General features: G+C 41.3%; 2 protein-coding genes and 1 pseudogene across 3 annotated transcripts in view; 1 reads left to right on the top strand and 2 right to left on the bottom strand.

The window, feature by feature from the left end:
• LOC308609906 (dual specificity protein kinase CLK4-like) overlaps window positions 1-23051 on the bottom strand; it is a 287013-nt gene that overhangs the window by 122125 nt on the left and 141837 nt on the right. The gene's annotated exons all lie outside the window — the stretch shown is intronic.
• LOC308609918 (olfactory receptor 1f45-like) lies at window positions 4948-5877 on the bottom strand (annotated as a pseudogene). The gene has a single exon. The product of its transcript is annotated as an olfactory receptor 1f45-like (transcript).
• LOC308609927 (homeobox protein prophet of Pit-1-like) lies at window positions 18579-21445 on the top strand (the record flags this gene model as incomplete). Its single annotated transcript, XM_081259206.1, has 3 exons — window positions 18579-18944; window positions 20133-20365; window positions 21107-21445. The coding sequence occupies exons 1-3, from the start codon at window positions 18836-18838 to the stop codon at window positions 21443-21445; spliced, it is 681 nt and encodes a 226-aa protein (XP_081115332.1). The 5' UTR covers window positions 18579-18835.

Genomic DNA, 23051 nt, shown 5'->3' on the forward strand with positions numbered 1-23051 from the left:
TACAATAGCAGAGCCATGAGGGGCCATTGTTCTCCAGATCTCTTGGCAGCCCCCATTCATCATGCACAGCCACTACAGGGTCCCACATACTAGTAGACATCCACTGCAGTACTACCCCTGCAACTTTCAGGATTACCCCCTCAACTTTTGGACCCCACGTGTGAATGGCCGGCCACCCCGGGATAAAACCCACAACCTTCAGGCCCCACAAGCTAGTGGACAACCCCTGCAACATTCCATTCCCCATCCTGTATTTCCCAACATCTCAGTGCTCACTGGAGTTTCCTTGTTCTCCTGGCTGGCTCTGCCAACTGTTGGGCTGCACCCAGCAGGCCTATAAGGCCTACATTTGCCCAGTTTAAGACCAAAGAAGAAGCCTGGAGTCAGCAACAGAGACATCAGTGGCTTAATGGATGGTAGGGGGTGTAGATTGCCAGTTATAGAGGGAATTACATCAGTTTGGCGCATTAGTTACCAGGACCCATACTACCCCTTTGATAAGGACAATCAGTAGCCTGGGCCTGGGGCAAGCATGTAGGAAGTTCAGTCGTGTGAGTAGGGTATAGGGGAAGCAGGCAGTGGTTGAGCAGGGGATGTTCAGAGAGGAAGAGAACCCCTATCCTGAGTGGCCTGACCATATAAATGTCATCAGTATTATACCATGTCCCTGTTCCCTCCTTCCTGATCCTCTCCTCCCCACTTCATGTAGTAAAGTCAGAGTAATTTATTTACCTATTTGGCTTTGAATAACTTCTTTACCAAAATATTATATTAGATATGATTTCTTGAGACTACTTTTGGCTTCATTATGACAATTTTTAAGGATATAAGCTGAATTTGTTTACGATAGAAATTTCTTGAGACAACTGGATCACTAGGCAGTTCTTTGGTCTTTTTAGGTTCTATAGGGAGTTTGTGTTGTAATCATGGCTTTGTATTGTGGGATTTGATCTGCATCATCAAGTCTGAATTCTTAAGGGACATCTGCAGCTACTTTCATGCAACAAAGATAACCTCACATCCTTCTTGGCAAATATATCCATCCACAATACAGGGGCAAGTTTGTGCCTTTATATCAGTTGTATCTCACATTTAGAAATCATGATGAACCTGAACCAGTAGTTTTTGATGAGCAACAGGATATGCCTGAAGTTTAGAATGAATAAAAGTTGGCCTGTTTTGACGGTGGGCTTGGCAATACACTGGGTACCTCTGTGTGGCTCACAAATGAAAAGTTAATCTAGAAAACCAGATTCATTTGGAATCAGAGTTCGTAAGTTAGACATAGCCAGCTTTCAATATTCAAGTGACAAAAGGTCAATGCCGAGAACAAAGTCATCTACTTGAAGGCCAATTGACAATGTGATAGATAAAGTTCATATAAAGCCTAGCTTTCTGCCCTCAAGCACAAGGAGACAAGATATTACAGGCAGAACACTAAGAATATCTACTAGGCTACAATATCCAGGGAATAGCAGGAAGGGCTTCTTCAGCTCATGAGAGATGGTGCTGGACTCTGATGGAAACCCTGGCCTTGGAACAGACACTTGAAGGACAAGTTAGAGGAAAATGATTCCATGAAACTTGAAAAGACCTCCAATGGCCGTGACATGGAACAATCCTTGCTCCCTCCAGGGAGAACAGTATCTGGGGAAATGTGCCAGGAAGAAGGATGAGCCTTTATTCCAACATCATTGAGGTGAAGCCAAACTTTTCCCTCCATATGTTTTTTGTTTGTTTGTTTTTGTTGTTTTTTTAAACATCTTTATTGGAGTATAACTCCTTTACAATAGTGTGTTAGTTTCTGCATTATAACAAAGTGAATCAGTTATACATATACATATGATCCCATATCTCTTCCCTCTTTAATCTCCCTCCCTCCCACCCACCCTATCCCACCCCTCTAGGTGGTTTGTGTCCAAATGGTTTTAATTGGCTCACAAAGAGCTGTTCCTGTTGGCTAACTAGTGCTAGATGGAAGTTGCCTGTGGGGAAGTGGGGGTGGTGCCTTTAGGGAGTCCCAGCTGCAGAGAAGAGGCTCCTGGCAGAGGCCTGGCATCCGCTAACTCAGGCTCTGGAGGGTGAACTCCCAGACACAATCCTGATTTCCTGGTTGCTCCCAGGGCGGACTCTGCCAGCCTGGCACTGCTTTGCTTCTATGGGCAGAGGTCCCTCGAAGCCCTGCATGAGGCTGAGCTTTAATTTATGACCACTTCATGTCATGTGTGACTCTCACATGCAGGAAACCACAACAGAGGCTGATTCTACCTGGACCTTAGAGTAAACCCCTTTTCTTATTTCCCCTTCATTCCCCTTAAGTGGTTGAAGTAATGCAAGGAGCCAGTGAAGATGGAGTTGAAGGTGGTCCTCAGAAGTAGGAGGTTTAAAGAGTTGAGGCTCTGGTAGAATTAAACAGCATATAACCTCACACCACAGCCAGTCTGAGCAAGACAGAGGCCTTTCCTCTTTCTGCTAACACCACACTGCTGAGATTTCTTTTCCCCTTCAGACAGGATCTTCTGTCTGGTGAATGATGATTTCTCCCTTGAGATGAATGAGTGGGGACCATGTAGATAGAGAGTGATTTTCCCTTTGACTTTGTACCCTATTGTAAGTTCACTGATTTCTCTCTATCCTCATGCTCCTTCTCACAGCCAACTTCTGACTGACAGTTGAGGGAGAGATGGATGAGCAATAAAACTATATCCCAAACATGGCCCTTTTCATTCAACCCTGCTGCTTCTTTGGGTCCCAGTATGCAGTGAAACCTTTCTGTGTTCTGGAGTAACCTTCTCAGTACTTTAGTTCCCTAGATTTAAATTTTTACCCTTCTGATTTTTTGTGTGTCTAGGAATGTTCACTTCCCAGGTTACCTTTAGACTTGCCTACCACATCATCAGTGATTTTTCAATTCATGATTATTTGGGATGAACAAAAACTCTACTGAGCATTGTATGGGATGTGCCCATGCATAATCTATGGTATTTTATCAAAGTGAATATGTAATGTAATAACCAGAGGAGACATGTATGCAGATATGGGTAATGCAAGGAAGAATATGATGAGACAAAAATGAGTCATGTAACCTTAAACACCAACATTATCCATGTTATTATATCTCAAACATTTGCACTAAACTACTTCTAAAATAAAACTTAACAGTTCAGAACACTACATTGATTTTGTCACATGTAGTCAGGTTCCCACTGGCACCAACAATACATTTGGGAGTTCATTTACTACAACCAAGAAGAACTGTGTTGTGTGCTCAGTACATGTCTGTGAGATGTAATTAGTAAAGGAGTTAAGGGGAATGCACAATTATTAGAGTCTTTAAAAATCAAGGGAGGGCTTTCCTGGTGGCGCAGTGTTTGGGAGTCCACCTGCCGATGCAGAGGATACGGGTTCGTGCCCGGGTACGGGAGGATCCCATATGCCGCAGAGCGGCTGGGCCCGTGAGCCATGGCCACTGAGCCTGCACGTCCAGAGCCTGTGCTCCACAATGGGAGAGGCCACAACTGTGAGCGGTCCGTGTACCACAAAAAAAAAAAATCAAGGGAGTTTTTCAGCAGACAAATGAAAGAAAGAGGAAGAGAATTAGGAGAAAGTCATGGAACATATAATTATGTGAGTTGATGACAAACAAAGTTGTAAGTATGGCTCGGGGCCGAGTCATCTTGGGCTTGTATTTGAAGGTAATACTTGGATTTATCCTGGCCTCTTCAATATTTCTATAAGGAGTGGCTGACAGGATGTCATCAATGTTTTAGGAGGATTAAACTGATCCTGTGTGCAGGACAGATATGTGTAGGGGGAAGCAGGAGGCAGTCAGAACCACGATAAGCCTGTTGCTGTGCTCATGGTAAGAGCTGGTCAGTGTTGGGACCAAGTGGGAAAGGAGGTGATAGTGAGGACAATGAGTACTGATTTTTCACGAGAGTAGAGAAGATTGAGAAAGGAGAGAAGTCCAATGAGGAATTGAAGGCTTCTGAAGAATGACCACTGGAGATTTAGGTGAGTGCTCCCTGGACACCAGGGAAGACGAGGTGGGAACCCTCACGTGTAGAGTAGGAAAAGAGGCAAGGACTCCTGGAAACTATCCCCATGGATTGGAACAAACTCTGGACTTGGAGTCAGAAGTTCTGGGTTCTAATCCAAATCCTGTAATTAATTCATGTTTTCATGTTCCTAAGGTGTTATAGGAACTCTGGACAGTTTAGCATTAAGGGAACCTCTGCTTCTCTTAGCCCATCTAAATTTGAAGGGATACCGAGATTTATATGAGGAATTCTAGCTACTGTCTGAGGCTCGCCACCCTCTGATACCCATCCCTGACACCCATGCCAGGCAATAAAGCACCAAAAAGTTAGATTGGTTGTGGGGGAAGAAGAATAGTGCAGGGCTAGGTTCTGAGCTGTGAGAGGAGAAGGTAGGAATTGAGCCTAAGACAGAGGAAAAGTTAACTAATTCGGTAATGACCAAAGACCCTGAAAGTAACAGCACCATATGTAACCAATAATTGCTTGTTGTACAGCCCTGGAAAAGGTAACTTTTCTGTGACTCAGTAAATTGGGGATAATTTAACATCTCCTAATGTGAGGCCATAGAGGACAGGTGACACTGAGGAGAGCCAACTCTAAAGTTTTCTGAATTTCTCAGACCATATAGTAGCCACTGTCTCATAGGGTTGCTGGACCCAATCCTGTGTTTTCCTGAATTTTTATTGTCTGTAAAATAAGTGTTTTAAAATCACACCTTTTATACATAACTAATGGTTTTATGACTTATGAGCACCTATCAGCCTCATATTTAAAAGCATGACCATGATCACATATCATTAATTACAGGAATAGTCATGGTTAAATTTACACCTATAGGGACTCAGTTTCTTGGTTTGTAAAATGAAAAAATGTATGCTATCCAAGAGTCCTCTCAGTTCTAAAAGTTTTAAATTATAGAATATGAAATTAGTTTCCTTAAAGCTCCCTTCATGTCATGATTTCTCAAGCTGTAGATGAAGAGATTGATGAGAGGAGTCACCACTGTGAAGATGACAATAGTCACCACATCTTGCACTGAGTACGAGGATGAAGGGTGCTTATAGACTCCCAGGATTGCCCCATAGAACAGGGAGACCACAGTGAGGTGGGATCCACACGTGGACAGGGCTTTCCTTATTCCATGGGCAGATGGCAACTTCAGTACATCAGAGAAGATGTAATCATATAAAATGATGATACATGCAAATGGTGTCATAAATACCAGTTCACCCACAGTGAATACCATCAGGTCATTGATAAAGGTATTCAAACAAGAGAGTTTTAGAATAGGATAAGGGTCACAGAAAAAGTTATACACAGCATTGTTGGAACAAAATGTGAGTTGCACCATGAGAAGTGTCTGTAGGAGAGCATGCAGATTTGTACTGACCCAAGATGCAGCCACCAGAAGGACACAGAGTTTGAGCCTCATGATCATGGTGTAGTGGAGTGGGCAACAGATGGCAGTATAATCATCATAGGCCATCACACAGTGGAGGAACCCATCTCTGTTGATGAAAATGATGAAGAAGTAAATCTGGGTCGTACATACCATGCAAGAGAAAGACTTGCTTCACAGTATGTGATTCACCAGCTTTTTGAGGATTGTGACTGATGAAAAGCAGATGTTGACACAGGAGAGGTTGGCCAAGAATAAGGACATGGGTGTTTGGAGATGACTGTCACAGCTGATAGCCAAGACAATGAGAAAGTTCCCAATGAGGGTGACCAGGTACATCCACAAGAACAGCCCAAAGAGAACCTCCTCCTGCTCTGACTGCCCAGAGAGTCCCAGGAGAATGAATTCTGTGACTCCAGTCTGGTTGTCTCTGCCCATGTCTGCAGGGGAGAAAATGTGGTCAAAAGTAAAAGGAAATATTTATTTAATTAGCCTCCATATATTGTTTAGAGAGTACAAGTTTTTAATGATACCAGATCCAAAATGTATTTCTTAATTAATAACACTTCAAACATAAAAGTAGATGAGATTGATAATGTCATCATTTGAGCAAATTTTTTATGATACTGTTTTGTCATTGAGAATTAATTCACATTAGATAATTCTATGAAGCGAGTTTTAATGAAATAAATAGCAGGTTAATTTCTATAATTTTAATTTGTGTTTAATTATCTTTGGTTTCATGCAGCTTAATTCATACTTCACTAACAGTTAATGAATATCTAGTATATACAAGTTATTTTCACATACACAATTTCTTTTAATCCATATCATTCATATATATATATATATATATATATATTTTGGCCGCCTCACATGGCTTGTGGGATCTCAGTTCCCTGACCAGGTACTGAACCTGGGCCACAGCAGTAAAAGCCTAGAATCCTAACCACTAGGCCACCAGGAACTTCTGTCATCCATCATTCATAAGTGAGGACCCTGAGAAGAAGAATCAGAGATGAAGAACCTGGGATTCAGAGAAATTAGGTGATGACAGATTAGATTGAAAGAAAGCATAACATTTATAGTCTTGAAACAGCTGAAATGCCCTTTTCTTTATATTCCTCCCTAGTTTTACTTCCAAGTTTCAATTATCAACCATTTATTGAGACTATAACCAAGTGCCAGGCAGTGTCTTCCTGCTTTACATACATTTCTTACAGATTTAAAATATGTAAATTTAAAAAAATAACAAGCTTCATTAAGCAGAAGGGAAAAATGAAGCAATGAGATCTAGCTATTTGTTTAAAGTCATAAGTTCTTTTACCCGAATAACTTTATACAACTCACTCAAATTCATTCTGGATCTCTCTTATTTTCTCAGGATTATACTAATTCTAGGCACTGAAGGATCTGCCTGGCAGTTTTCCCTCAACGTTGTAACTGGATAGCATCAAAATGTCATTGCAGTAGCTCACAAATGTTGGCTTGGATGAGCTAAGCGTGCTAGTGAGTTTGCTATGTACGACATTCTGTGAAGAGACTACTTTTCTCCCTGTGCTGGCCAAAACAGGATCACTGGTATTTGGTATTATTTTTGAAGAGGAAAAGGAGATTCATAGAGAAAGTAAAGTTATGGGGGCATATCCAAGTGATAATCCCAGCCTTAAGGAATTAATGCAGGCAGAAAGAGTCAGATAGAGAATTTTGAATATGTAAGAATACACAGTATTCGAATAGTAAAGAGGAGAGGAGATGGCATTTCAGGGGAGGAGATTTACAGGTTAAATGACTTGACTGACTGGGATAAAGGGTGTCACAGGCAATACTTTTAGGAGAGTGGTTGCAGGATGTATATAGTATGGTGACTATAAAATATCCAGCATTTTGAGAGTTAAATTAGTAAAACCAATGTAAAATTCTGAGATCTGAAGCCATTTTCTCATAAATTATATCACAGAATTAAAAGGTAGAAAGGCAGAAGTTGGCAGTACCCAGAGCTATTGAAAGAAAGTACTTCAGGGAAAGGATGTAGAATGTAGAAGTGGGGGTACAGGGGTTGCATCAAGGAAAAACCAAAACAATATTTGTGCAGACGTTTTCATTGTGCTCCAAAGAGTAGATGTTGATATTAGGGTCTTAATTGTAAGCTATTTCCCATGATGGAAATGGTAGTAGAAGGTGAAAGAAGTATAGCAGGATGGTGTAGGGTTTTTCCTATTGTCTGGGAACTGGCAAAGGCAAAAACAGGTGTAGAGGCTCTAAATAACCCAGACTCTATGTCGAGAGATCTGCCAGCATTAAGGTTGGCCACTTCCTGTCAATGTTTGCTGGGATAGTCCTACCAGGAGTACAAGCAACGTTGGCCCCACCCCCAAGTCAATATGGTAAGAGGGCCTGGTTTCATACATCAGTCCCTTGTGAATCTCTTTAGTTTGTGACTGTCCCTGAGACATCTCATGTTTTGCAGCATTGAGTGTTTGTGTTCCTGGACCTTAAAACTGAGGATGCTTAGTGCTTGGACCGCAGCTCAAGCTGACCCCCTCTGTGGGGTTCCATGTGGCATCCAAGCAACCTCCCTCTGAGACACTTCTCTAATGTGGTCATAGACCACAGTGAAGGTACACAAGGAAGCAACTAATAAAACGGTGGAGATTAAGGGCAGAATAGGAGGGTCTTGAATGTCTGACAGAAGAGTCTCTTTTGTGAGGAAAGAGGGTGGCTCTTGGCTCTGAGCTTTTGGCCAGAATTTCGAAGAGCTTGCCGTCACTGATCTTAGCAATGCTGCCCTTAGTTACCTCTTTCGTTTCCAACTGCTTAATTTTCTATTTCCACCTTGGAAACATGCTTGCTCTATTCTGCAATGGGCAGTACATCCTGAAAGAGGAAAGGCTTGTACATGTTAAACCAGGTGATGTTTCCCGTTTGAACTTGGTGAGATGCTGAAGCATTTAGTGTGTGTTTCTCCAAATGTAAATGTATGTGTTTTTGTCCGTGTGAATCTGTCTCTGTGGGAGATAACTGTGTCCTCACCTGCTTTCCCAGATTTTCTTACCTGGCTGCTCTGCTGCTGTGAGAGGCTATCATGGGACCCCTTTCTCCACTGGCTGCTTGCCTGACCCTGAATCATGAGAAAGTCACAGCTAGTGGGGGAGTCAGAAAGATTTTCTCCCTGGAGGAGAACACTTAGATTCAGACAGGTGCCTCTAAGGTGGATTCCCCACAGCTCCTCATTAAAGGCACACATACTAAGCGTTCTTTGTTCCTATCCTCTCTGGACACAGATATCTCAGCCTGAGAGGAAATCAGTTTAGTGTTCAGACTTGTTGCTTCCCATTGCCTCAAGTACATCTCACACCCATGTCACAGACAAAATATACTTGGTCCCTTGCTCTGTGCTCAGAATGGATCTGAAGAAAAATTGTGAAGCCAGTGAACTTGGCCCACAGATATTCATGGTAGCTCCATTCTTTGCTCTACACTGACTCCCTTTTGTATAATCCTTAAGTCTTTAGGACTCTGCACTCTTTCTTCTTTCAAATAAAAGGTTTGTCAATTTATAGTAAGAAAGTAAGGTCTAAGAACAGACCCTCAATTCTGTCTCAGTTAATCTCTGTAATAGTTGCTGTGTCCCTGACATAGGAAACCACACGTACCACTTAGAAATTCTGGCCTGTGGACGGGGGTAGGGAATACTGGGTGTGGGTTATATATGTGGTCATCTAAATAATATCTGTGGGCTATTGTAACTTGGATGTGTATTTTTAAGTTTCTATTTGTGTGCATATACATAGCAAAATTTTTACAAGGTGAGTTTTAAAACTAATTTTAAAAAAAGAAAGAACACAAATATGAAATTTGGCAAAGATGTGTTAGGCAAGTGCAAAAATTAGAGAACATTGGTGGTGTTATTAATTACAGATAAAGCAATAATTAAGTCAACTGAAAGCATAAATCACAAAAGAGGAATATTTTATGATAACAAAGGACAAATTCATAAAACTTAATCACACTTATGAAATCAAACAAAACAATGTAGCAACTGTTTGCAATAGCAATGTAAGCAATGTAGAATAGGAATAGGTTAGGCAAAGGTTTAAAAAAATTTTAAAGAAGTTGATTCATGTCTTAATGATGGACTTTAATATAAGATTCCCAGAATTTGAAAGATCAAGTAGTTAATTAAAAAATATGACAGAGATTTTGTTTAAACAACAAAGAAATTTGATTTGTACACAGGGAAATATATTCAATATTCTGTGATATACCATAATGGAAAAGAATATTTTAAAAATGCATATATAACTGAATCACTTTGCTGTACAGCAGAAATTATCACATTGTAAATCAACTATACATCAGTTAAAAATATATATATAGGGCTTCCCTGGTGGCGCAGTTGTTGAGAGTCCGCCTGCCAATGCAGGGGACATGGGTTCGTGCCCTGGTCCGGGAGGATCCCACATGCCGCGAAGCAGCTGGGCCCGTGAGCCATGGCCGCTGAGCCTGCATGTCTGGAGCCTGTGCTCCGCAACGGGAGAGGCCACGGCAGTGAGAGGCCAGTGTACCGCAAAAAAAAAAAAATATATATATATATATATATATATATATATATATATATATATATATATACACATATAAAATACACATATTTCCACCTTGAAAATAGAGAATATATATTCCTATTTTAAGCCCAGGGAATAATTACAAATGTTGGCCATTTTCTTGACTACAACAAAAACTTTATAATAGAGTTTTTGTAATGAAAACTGAATCAATGAAATCAAACATTGATTTCATAGGATATATTCTCTTATGGCCTTCACCACAAAGCCAAAAATTAGAAACCACAAATCAAAATGTAAAAAGAAATGTTCATTTGATAAAATTTAAAACAGTGTTCTTCATAATCCCCATATCAAAAAGAAAGTTTAAACCAAATGATTCATAAATTAGAGAAAAAATATAAAAAGCTATGGGAAAATATCCTTAAATGCTCTTATTAATAATAAAGGAATATAAAAACTGAATAAATCAAGTATTTAATCAAGAATTTTTATTTTAAAATTATTTTAGTCAAATAAATATATTAGCATAGCTTTAAAAGTTAAACAATTCTTTAAATAGAAACGTAGTTCCCTACCTGTCTTTCCACTCCATGATCCAACTTCCCAATATAAATACTTTTACATATTTCTAAATAATATGTTTATAATGCTATTTTTTTTTTTTTTTTTTTGCGGTAGGCGGGCCTCTCACTGTTGTGGCCTCTCCCCTTGCAGAGCACAGGCTCCGGACGCGCAGGCTCAGCAGCCATGGCTCACGGGCCCAGCCGCTCTGCGGCATGTGGGATCCTCCCAGACCGGGGCACGAACCCGTGTCCCCTGCATCGGCAGGCGGACTCTCAACCACTGCGCCACCAGGGAAGCCCTATAATGCTATTTTTGATCATTGACTTACAATATGTTGTCTTCCCATTTTGACAGGTGATGAGTTAATACCACTTCACCATCCCTTTTCCTCTTCCTCAAATGCTCCTATTATAGGCACATCACAATTTGGAGGTATGTCAATATCTATTATTGACTTTCTGACTCTGTTATACACTGTTTGTGTACTAATCCTTTTGTTTATCCTGGCACAAATTTTGAATGTTCCTGAAGTTAATAATTGCCTATTTTTTTCATTTGCTTAATTTTTTTTTTTTGGCATGCGGGCCTCTCAGTGTTGTGGCCTCTCCCGTTGTGGAGCACAGACTCCGGACGTGCAGGCTCAGCGGCCATGGCTCACGGGCCCAGCCGCTCCGCGGCATATGTGATCCTCCCGGACCCGGGCACGAACCCGTATCCCCTGCATTGGCAGGCGGACTCTCAACCACTGCACCACCAGGGAGGCCATCATTTGTTTAATTTTTATGCCTCTTTTCTTTCCATATTTTGAAATTAATTTTGGGGGGGTGAGTTATAATTGATAGATAATAAACATTACCCATTTACGTTACACTTCGATGAATTTTAAAATCATGTTGTCATGTTACCACCACCACAATCAAGAAACACAACTGTTATATCACCCTAAAAAGTTTTCTTGTTTCCCTTTGAAGTTAGCACCCTTCCATGACCAGGTAATCACTGATCTGCTTTCTTTCACTACAATTTTGTGTTTCCTAGAATTTAATATAAATGGAATCATACAGTATGTGGTCTTTTGTGTTTGAATTCTTTCACTTAGCATAATGCTTTTGAGATTAATCCATTTTGTCAATGTATCACAAATTTGTTGCATTTATTAACATTGTGTTCCTTTTCATTCCTGTGTAGTATTCCATAGTAAGGAGATCCACAATTTTTATTACCATTCAACAGTTGAGGAAATTGGTTTGTTTCCAGTTTAGAACTATTATGTATAATATGTATGCATATCACTATATATGTATACAATGCGCATGTAATACTACCATGTATATTTCTGTAGAAGTTTGTGTGTGGCCATATGCTTTCATTTTTCTTGGAATGTGATTACTGGGTTTTATGGTAAATGTTTTAACTTTATAAGATACTGCAATACTGTTTTTGCAAAAACTAGCTGGACAGTTGGCATTCCTATCAGCAATATTTGATACTTCCAATTGTTACACATCCTTATCAACACTGGGTATTGTCAGTCATTTTGTTTTTCGGTATGCAGGCCTCTCACTGCTGTGGCCTCTCCCGTTGCAGAGCACAGGCTCCAGACACACAGGCTCAGCGGCCATGGCTCACGCAGCACGTGGGATCTTCCCAGACCAGGGCACAAACCCACGTCCCCTGCATCGGCAGGCGGAGTCTCAACCACTGTGCCACCATGGAAGCCCTTGTCAGTCTTTTTAACATTAACTATTCTACTGGATGTATAATAATATCTCATTGTGGTTTTAATTTGCATTTTCCTGATAACTAGTGATGTTGAGCATCTTATACTTATCGCCTATTCATATATCTCCTTTTGTGAAGTTATGTTCAAATATTTTCCCATTTTTTATTGGGTTGTTTGCCTATTTTTATTGAGCTGTTTTTCATCTCATTTTTTGAGGGGTTTTTTTCTGGACTCAATTGTAAATTTCGCAAATATTTTCTCCCGGTTTGTGGTTTGCTTTTAATTTTCTTATGCCTTATGAAGAGAAAAAAAATAATTTTAATGTTCATCTTATCACTCTTTCCCCTTAAAGTCATGCTTTTTATGTCCTATTCATGAAATCTTTGCCTAAGTCACTGTAACAAATATTTTGTACCATGTTTTCTTCCAGTAATTTAATAGAATTTTGTATTTAACTTTATGATTCATTTCCGTGAGTGAATATGATGTGAGGTAAAAATTAGAGTTAGTTTTTATCTATACTGATAACCAGTTGTTCCAACGTCACCTGCTAAAAAGATTTCTGTTTCCATATTGAATTATACTTGCACCTTTGTTGAAATTCAATTCTATTTCTGGAGTTTCTGTGTGTTGCATTCATTTCACACTGTCATGATTATTGAATCTTTATGTTAAATATTGAAATCAATAGTATAAGTGACCTGAACTTGTTCTTAATTTTCAAGGTTTTCCGCTATTTTAGGTCCTTTGCTTTTCAATATAAACCTTTAAATCAGCTTGTCAATTTCTTGAAAATTGTCTGTTAGGATTTTGATTGTGTTGTATTGAATCTGTTGATTAAATTGGGGAGGATTAAATTCTAATCTTTTATTGCTAACATATAGACACACAGTTGATTTTGCGTATTCACCTTGTACTCTGAAATTAGCTTATCAATTCTAAGAATGTTTCTATAGATTCCATTGTGTTTTCTATGTACTTCAACATGTACACTAAGGCAAGAGTCAGCAAATTTTTACTGTAAAAGGCCAGTTACTGAGTACTCTAGATGTTGCAATGTCACCTCTCCCATTGTAGAAGGAGAGCAGTCATAGAAAATATGAAAAAAATGATGATGGCTATGTTCCAAAGAACTTGTTAAAAAAAGAAAAAAAAGGCAGAGGGCTGAATTTTGCTTATAGGCTGTGCTTTGCCAACTCTTGTTCTTGGGTTTTGCAGAAATGAAATCGTATAACATGTACACTTTTGTCTGGCTTCTTTAACAGCATAATTGTTTTGAGATTCATCCATGCTGTAGTTGTAGTTTATTCCTTTTTATTGCAGGTAATATTCCATTTCATGGCTATACTACAACGGTTCATACAGGTGCCTATCTATGAAGACTTGTGTTGTCTCAGAAATAAAGTCACAGGCAACATTCAACTACAAGACTTGATATGGATCTATGCTTTTTCTTCTCTTGGATTAATTAACTAGAAGAGGAAAGGCTGGATCATTTTAAGAAATTAACATTTTTAAGAAAATGCCAAACTCTTTTCCAAGGTTGTTGTATTGCATATATTTCCTGGTGAATTGCCTGTTCATTTTTTTTGCATTTTTAAAAATTACAATGTTTGTCTTTATATTCTTGAATTTGTATATTGGGCATAGTTAACCTTTATCAGATATATGAATTAACAGATAAATATTCTTATTACATATATGATTTGCAAATGTTTTCTTCCAGTATGTAACTTGTCTTTTAATTCATTTATCAGTGTATTTTGAAGAGCAGAAGTTCTTACTTTGATGTTCAATTTACCAGTTTCTTCATTTATATATGGTCTTTTGGTGTCATAACTAAGACATATTTATGTAATCCATGTTCCCAAAGTTTTTTTTTTTTTTTTTTTTTTTTTTTTGCTGTACGTGGGCCTCTCAATGCTGTGGTTTCTCCCGTTGTGGAGCACAGGCTCCAGACATGCAGGCTCAGTGGCCATGGCTCACGGGCCCAGCCACTCCGCAGCATGTGGGATCTTCCCAGACCGGGGCATGAACCTTTGTCCCCTGCATTGGCAGGTGGACTCTCAATGAGTGCACTACCAGGGAAGCCCTCCAAAGATTTTTTACGTGTTTTGGAAGTTTTATAATTTTAGATTTTACATTCAGATCTGTGGTCCATTTTGGGTTAATTTTAAATTATGGTATGAGGTATGGATCCAAGTTCCATCCCCCCTCACCCCATATGATTTAGATAGCCAACTGGTCCAGCACCACTTGTTTAAAAAAGCTAGACGTTCTCTGCTAAATTGCCTTTTTATTTGGGTTTATTTCTGAATTCTTTCCTTTTCATTCATATATTTGTCTATACTGATGGCAGGACTCATGGCCAAGACTGATGGCCAAGAATCATTTGTCTTGAGTACAATCTTTATATAATAATTCTTGAATTTGGACAGTGTAAGTCTTCCAACTTAGATCTTTTTCAAAGCTGTTTTGGCAATGCTAGGTTTTTTGCATTGTTATATAAATTTTAGAATCAGTTTTCCAATTTCTATGAAAAAGTCTGATGAAATTTTGAGACCACATGAAATGTTATCAATTTCAGAATTAACAATAATTAGTCTCCTGACCCAAAAGCATAGCATATTTCTTCATTTTAAAAGGTTTTCTTTTATTCCACTCATGAATATTATTTTTAGTTTTCAGTGTACAGATTGCTCATATTTTTGACAACTTTAACACTAAATGTTTCATATTTTATGCTACTGTAAATGGTACTAAGTTTATAATTCAAATTATTTATTATTTGTTGTTATATGATTATTTTTTTATATTGGTTTTGAATCCTGAAACTTTGCTAAACTCACTAATTAGCCATAATAGATTCCTTATAATTCCATCAAAAATTCTGCATGGCAGATTATTGTGTCCACATACAAAGACAATTTTACTTTTTCCTTTCCAATCTAATTGGGTGCCCTATAATTTAATTTAATTCAGATACTAACTATTCTGACCTAAGACAGACTCCAGAGCTTAAGGGCTCAGTCCCACAAAGCTACCCCCATTCAGATGCCAATCAGAAGTACTGGGCCCCCAGGTTACTCATACTCTGTTAAACTTGGTTACACATCGGGGTTTCCATGACCCCATCCTCAAATTGGATAATTTGCTATAATGTCTCACAGAACTCAAGGAAACAGTTTATTTACTATTATTGGTTCATTTTAAAGGATACTATAAATGACACAAATGACCAGCCAGAGGAAGAGGAACATAGGGACAGGCCAAGGTCAGGAAGGGTCCTGAGTGCAGGAATTTCTGTCCCATAGAGTTTGGGGTGCACCACCATCGTGGCACATGGATGCTCGTTCTTCTACTTTTCCTTCTTTCTCTGGCCTGTGGTGTGGAAATGATGACAGTACCTCCAGCTGCCACCCTGGACCATAAGATGAGGATGGAAAACTTACAGTAAGATAATGGGGTAGAAATTTCTGAGCTTGGGAGTCTGATGACATCTTAGATCCACTGTACCAGCCTTTGAATACCTATTTCTGAACTTATTTTGTGTGTGATAGAAATAAACTTCTATCTTGTCTAAGCCAACATTTTATACATTTTTGTCTTTTGAAGGTAATAGTACTGTTCCAAATGGCCCCCAAGCATAGTGCTGCAATGTTGTCTAGTGTTCCTAAGTGCAGGAGGTCCATGAGGTGTTTAACGGAGAAAATAATCTTTGTTCAGGCATGAGTTATAGTGCTGTTGGCCATGAGTTCAATGTTAATGAGCTTACAATATATATTAAGTAAGGTGTATTTAAACTGAGACACACATACAACAATGTTATGTATTGATTGGTTGACCAAAAATATTGTGGTCAGAAGCTCACAGGAACCTATTTCCCTTAGTAACAGTGGTTCAGTATTCACCAATTCAGTGTTTATCATGACTTTATGGAAGAAAACTACCTATATAAAGAGAATTGACTGTATTATTATCCTTGGATGATAAAGCTGAGGTGCAGAGATACAAAGTAATGAGCCTGGGATCACATAGCTAGTAAGTGGTATAGCTGATATTTGAACCCAGGGCAGCCTGGCTCCAGAACCTGTATTCTTCCCCACCACACCATCCTGCTTCTGGTAGTGTGAGAGAACCCTGGGTATCAGACTTCCTTGAAGGTCAAGTTTGAGTGGGAATTACAATGCCCTGGAAAAATACTCCTCCCTAGCCTACTAGGAAATAATGGTATCCTGGGATGTCAAGTCAAACCTGTAGTGTCTCAATGTCTTGGGGAGCAGGGTAGTAGGTCAGAGTTTCTTTGTAATATCAGAGTGTCCTGGGATCATCAGGCTGCTTTGGATGGCTGGTCAGAGTTCCCTTATAGGGTTAGGCTATTTTGAGGCAGCAAGAGTATTGGAATTCAGTGTGTGCTTGTGGATCCAAGTTGACTACATGAATCTTGGGAGGCAGAGCTGTCATGCAGCTCGAGTTTCTCTAGGAGGTCACAGTATACCCTGGGGTAGGGGGAGAGGGGTTGGCATCTTGGATCAGTGTTTCTCGACTTTTATGTTGTTATGACCTGAATGTTTGTGTCTCCTCACCACTTCATATGTTGAGTCCTAACCCCAATGTGATGCAATGATATTTGGAGGTGGGGCCTTTGGGAGGTGATTAGGGTTAAGTGAGATCGTGAGGTTGAGGCCACAAGATTAGAGTAGTGTCTTTATAAGAAGAGAAAAGAGACCAGGACTGAGTTCTCTTTCTGTCTTGTGAAGACACAGAAGGTGGCTGTCTGTAACCCAGGAAAAGTCTCTTAGGAACTGAATCAGCTGGCACGTTAATCATGGACTTCTCAGCCTCCAGAACTGTGAGAAATGAATACCTGTTGTTTTAGCCACCTTGCCTTTGGCATTTTATTATGGCAGCCAGAGCTGATGAAGACAAGTGTACAGTCAGTTCTCTTGGGGATCTTGTTACAGTGAAAATTCTGATTCAGTAGGACTGAAGTGAGGCCTCAAATCTTACATTTCTAACAAGCTCTCATGTGCTGCTTATACTTCTGATCCATGGATCATATTGTAAGCCTCAGGATCCTGGACGATTACTATGTTTTTCTGTCTTGAGTTGTTCTTTTAAAGAATGTGTGTGAAGGATTAGCATAACATAGGGGATCAGACAGTCCTATGAGTACAGTGTGTTCCAAGGGGATTAGGGTGCCCTCATTGATTCAGTCTATTCTGACATTTCAGAACTTCATGGCGGGGGACAGGGATAATCTCCTAGTTGAGGTTGAATACTCTAGGTTTCAGTGCGTCCTAGAGAACCCTAGAGTCCTAGGATATTGGGTTGTCTTTAAAGGTTCAGGATGTCCTACGGATGTCAGAATGTAGTTCCTAGATCTATGTAATCTCAAGAAGCAGAGTACTGCGTGTGTCAGGGTGTCCTGACTGCTCAGCAATGCTGGGTATGTCAGGGTTTCCTTGAAGAATCAGAATGTCGGGATGTCATGGGAATCTCAGTCTTCTGCAGAGACCTGAGGTCCAGGGAGATAAGGATGCACCTGGAATACAGATGCTCTTGAGGGTAAGTGTTCTCTGATGGTCTGGATGACCTTGGAGGGTCAGGGAGTCCTGGGGGGTTCTGAGTGAATGAGGAGGTGACATTTGGGGGAAGAATACAGAAAGTACTTGAGAAGTATGGTGTCCTGGAGACTCAGCCTATGGTTCAGGTTGTCCTGACGGGGTGTCCAGTGTATTCTGAGAATCAGGATATTTAGGAGGGGCCAGAATGTACTTGTGTTTTTAGTTTTTTAGTTTCATGGAAAGAAGTCTGTGGGAATCACCCACATACTGAGACACAAGGCAGGCCCTACTCCTCATCTCCATTTGCACAAACTCTCCCTCTCCCTCTCCCCTCATGATGAGGTTCTGAGGAGGAGTCTCAGGAGGAATGCATTTTCTCTTCCTTCCCCTGCCTGCTCCCAGGAGGGGATTTAACAGGACAAAAGAATTTGGTCCTCCGGGAGTATGAGCTCTTGACCCCAGTCCCTAGACTCTCCAACAGAGCACCTTCCCTCATCTGGCTTGTGATCCTCCCCTGATGATGGGGGCTCTGGCGACCAGGCAATGATTGGATGGGCTCACAGGGGTGAGGAACAGGTCACTCCTCCAAGGCTCAGGGAGAAAGAGTTAGTGTGGGATTGCAAGCTGGGAAAGTAGGCATCTGAGAGCAAAAGGAGAGAACGGCATCCCAGAGAGAGAAGGTGCAGGCGGAGAAAAGTGCAGACTATAAAAGAGAAACAGGGTGAGGGCAAGGCAGAATGAGATGATACTCAAGCAAAGGAATGGGGAATTAGAAATTGAAATAAAAGTTAGAAAAAAGGAGAGAGAGAAAAAGGTCTATCTATCTATATCTACACAGGGAGAGAGATTCAGAGAGAGGTATAAACAGGGGGAAAGCAGTGAAATACAAGGCATAGAGGGGAACAGAAACAGAGAAAGACTGATCCAGAATCAGGGACATGAGACTGAGCTGTCTTTGGTCTTTGTTGTGAGCCATGGATGCAGAAGGGAAGAGTGAGCAGGGTAAACAAAAGAAGGGGCGAGTTTGCAGCAGTCTCTGGCCCGAGGGCTTTGCAGCCGCTGGGACTTTGACCTCCACGGTGGGTGAGTGAATCTCTGGGGTGGTCCTGAGGAGACAGCAGGTGTGCATGCTCCATGCGCAGGCTCCATGGGGCGATGGTTCATCACGAGGAAAGTGAAGAGGAGAAATAAAAAACCAGAATCCTAGAATGTTAAAAACAAGGGAATCTTAATACACATGGGCTGATACAACTCCTTTGCTTTACAGAGTGGCACACTGAGACCGTGACGGATGAGGAGGCGGCAGAGGCTGAGCTAAAAGCTGTCTCCTCACTCCTGACCTCAGAGTTTGCTCACTGCACTGCTTTCTCCAAGGAAGAGAGTTGGAGGGGCCAGGGCTTTGGATCCGAGGAGAGCAGGGGGCTAAGGTGGACAGTGAGCACGGGGTAGGGACTACCACCTGGGTCCCCATGGGGTTGGGATCCTCAATCCAGATATCTTTTCTCAGTGTGTGCCTCCCAGGTGTTTCCTTTTGCTCCTGTTCTCTATTCCCCAGCTGGCTCTCAGACTAATTAGTGTGGGGGCTTAGTGAGTCTGTAGGGAGAAGAGGCAGGCCTTTCCCATGAGCTCAGGTTCCTGCAGCCTGGTGGCCAGGCCAGGACTGGGATAGGGGAGAAGATGAAATGTATGTGTGAGGAGGGTGTGTCTGAGCAGAAGAGTGAGGAATGTTTCATCTTCCCAGGTGGAGGGAATAGGACAATGGGAACAATATAAAGGTTTAAGTTGCATGTGAACCATGAGAGCAGGGAGCAAGTCATAGGGGTCTTAGACAGAGACCTGGGCAGTTTGTTAGGTTGTCAGAGCGAATAGGAGATCCACAGGGTGAGACCCAGGAAGGTGGTATGTGTGCTGAGAGAGATGAAAGGCTATGGAGGGGCATGCCTTACATGGGGATGAATCTGGGGGAGTGTAATGGGGAGTGGGCACAAGGTGCAGAAGTGAGGCAGAGGGAGCGTGAGTGCCTAGGACAAGTGAGACTGAGGGGCAGACTTCATGTGGAGGGGGCAGCATGGGTTAAGGGAATCAGAAGTGAAGCAGGGCCAAGGCTGAGCTGGATTCAGCTAATTCTGAAAGCTGAAGAATTTCTGGTCAGGGCAGAGTATATGAGCAATACACTGGGTCCTAGTAGAATCTGGGGGTTCCAGCATATGTGGTCTGGGATGGATGGGTGGATCCATGCGGCAACAAATTCTCCTCCACCCTCCTTCTCAGACATGAGCACTCAGCCCTGCAGGAACCTCTCTGGTGTACGAGTGGGGAGACCAAGTCTTTGCTCACAAGGAGAACAGAGGGGTCGCCCACACTCCTGGCGCCGCCAATGCACCACCTTCAATCCAGCGCACTTGGAACAGCTGGAGTCAGCTTTTTGGAGGAACTGCTACCCTGACATTTGGGCCCGAGAAGGCCTGGCCCAGGACACAGGTCTCAGCGAGGCCAGAATCCAGGTGATGGCCCAGGATCCTCCGCCCACCATCCCCTGAAGAAATGCAGATTCGGTGATTGGGAACTACTGGGGCATAAATTCTCAGGGCACTATAACCCTAACCCAAATGTTCACCAGAACAGAGTCTTACCCAACAGTCAGCATAACCTCATCTACGTCAGGAATTTCACTGGAGTTTAACCTTGGGGCTAACCTAATCTAACTTGAATTTCAATGTCAAACTCCAACCTTAACAGTGATGTGAACTCCAACAGAAATTCAATCCTAACTATTCACACACGTATGTAACCTTGTCCCTAACCATGGTCTTGAAACTCAACCTGATGCTTGCTCAATTCTAACCATAGAGTTACTTAATCTTAAGAATAAACTGTACCCTAAATCTAACCTGGTCTGTAACAATTAAACTCATCCATAGTCTTAGTCTCTAATAACCCTAGAGGAAATTTCCCATTCTCTGTGGAGGTGAAATGCCACTGTGTCATGTTTATCTCTTTCTTTTTACAACTTGACATTTCTTACTCACCCAAAGTTGTAGCAGGGCAAATTTAGATATGGATTGGGGGAATGGTGTGGGTCTTGCTTTGTCACTAGTCCTGGTTCAGCTATGCCTTCTGCAAGAGCTTTACTTCCTCTGGGGATGTGGGGGAGTCTTATGCTCTGTACCAGTCTGTAGATGCATATGACAATGCCACCTATTTGAGAGAGGGGCTCTAATGTGGCTCTTCTCCCTCCTCCTCAGGTCTGGTTCCAGAACCGCAGAGCTAAGCAGAAGAAGCAAGAGCGGTCACTGCTCCAGCCACTGGCCCATCTGTCTCCTGCCACCTTCTCCGGTTTCTTGCCTGAGCGCCCTGCTTGCCCCTACTCCTACCCAACACCACCTCCCCCAATGACCTGCTTCCATCACCCCTACAACCATGCCCTTCCCTCACAGCCTTCCACTGGTGGTTCCTTTGCTCGACCCCACCAATCTGAAGACTGGTACCCCACCCTGCACCCAACCCCTGCTGGTCATCTGCCCTTCCCTCCACCCCCATCCATGCTTCCCCTCATCCTTGAGCCACCAAAGTCCTGGAACTAAATTTAAACAAGTACTGATAAGGTAATTTCCCAGCCTGTGACCCTCACAAAACACAGAAAACTAGGTGGTTTCCTTTCCTTCTAAGGGCGAAGTAGAAATATGGTGAATGACAGCTCAGAGACTGGGAATGTTAAAATGGGAGATCATGATGAAGGCTCACTGAGCTGATTAATTGAGTGAATTTAAGGAGGTGAAACTACTGGAAGATATAGGTAAAAAGCCCCAGTGGAGGTGACTGGTGGAAAAGTGACATTGAGGGAAGCAGTGGTTGCTGCTGGTGGCTGGAAATGGTTGAAGGGGATAGAACTTTTGGGACTTCACTCATTGAGATCACAGTTGAGGACCTTCATCCCCATTGTTTCTAGCTGATTTCAATAAGGCTTTTGATTTAATGTCTACCTATACATACTTTCCCCATCACCACCATCCGAATCCATCATTAAGTTTTATTCATTCTATCCTGGAAATAGCTCTTGAATTTATTCCTGTCCTTTCTGTTCCAGCAGACACTTTTTTTCTGGCTCCACGTTTTCTAATTAATCCTCCTCCTTGGTTCCCTTAGCTCCAGTCTTTCCCACTTCCAAAAGGCTTTGTAAAGCTGATCATCAAATATTAGCTCTCCAGTGTTTTATAAACAATAAATAAGTAATACCTGATTTGCTAAGCCTGTAACAGTCTTCAGCGTTACCTTCAACATAACTTTTAAGTCACCTGCATGTGGCTTTGTTATTGAGCAAGAGCTCCTGTGACTACAGCACCGAAAGCCAGACTCTGACAGCTGATGTTTGCAATAAAGTAAGGGTTTATTGCAGGGTGCCAAGCAAGGGAGTGGGAGACAAGCCTCAGATCTGCTCCAACTTGGCCTTTGAGTTGGGAGTGTTTTTAAAGAAGAAAAAAGAAGTTGGGATTAACCATCATCTTGTGACATCTCTTAATCATAGTTGTGGAAGTCAGGATGTTTCCAGTTTACAATTCTCTAGGCACCTGGGGGATCTGTGAGCTCATCCTGCTCTGGAGAAACAACCTGATTTTGTGTGTTAATGATGATATCTACAACAGCAATTTTAGTACATTAATGATGTTATAGACAATAGCAATTTTAGTCATCTTATTCTGTTTGATTAGTGTTCAGTTAGCACAGGATTGAGGTCAGAAGAGGCAAACAAGGGCATAAAGTTTTAAGTAGAGAGATTAATCAGAAACTCACAAAGGGAACTCAATTTTAGAGGGGCTCAGTTTCAGTTTGTGAGAGAGAAGAAACAATTTGATTAAGGGCAAACTTTTCCAAGAGCAAACCGTGAGTCTTGAGGTTCATAAGAGGTCATTCCCAGAAAAGACTCTGCTGTGAAGTGCCTTAGTCTGAGCTCCCCTAACAGAAACATGCTGTGGCCTAGTTGGTTTGCCATTTATATACCATATTGCTTATAATGTACTTATTTTACTCATAATTTACTTATTTATAAGTAGGTCTACCTCACTTATGGGCACATACATAGAAGAATTCTGAGGAAACAAGCCTCTGGGGATTTTATTTGCAGTTTTTTGTATGTATTATATTTTAAAAGTCTGGAATTGAAACCTCTGTGATGCACAATTCCATTTCCAT

The sequence above is a fragment of the Mesoplodon bidens genome (genome assembly GCF_964165515.1).
Source record: "Mesoplodon bidens genome assembly, contig: HAP1_SCAFFOLD_92, whole genome shotgun sequence".
In the NCBI taxonomy this organism is placed as follows: Eukaryota; Metazoa; Chordata; class Mammalia; order Artiodactyla; family Ziphiidae; genus Mesoplodon; species Mesoplodon bidens.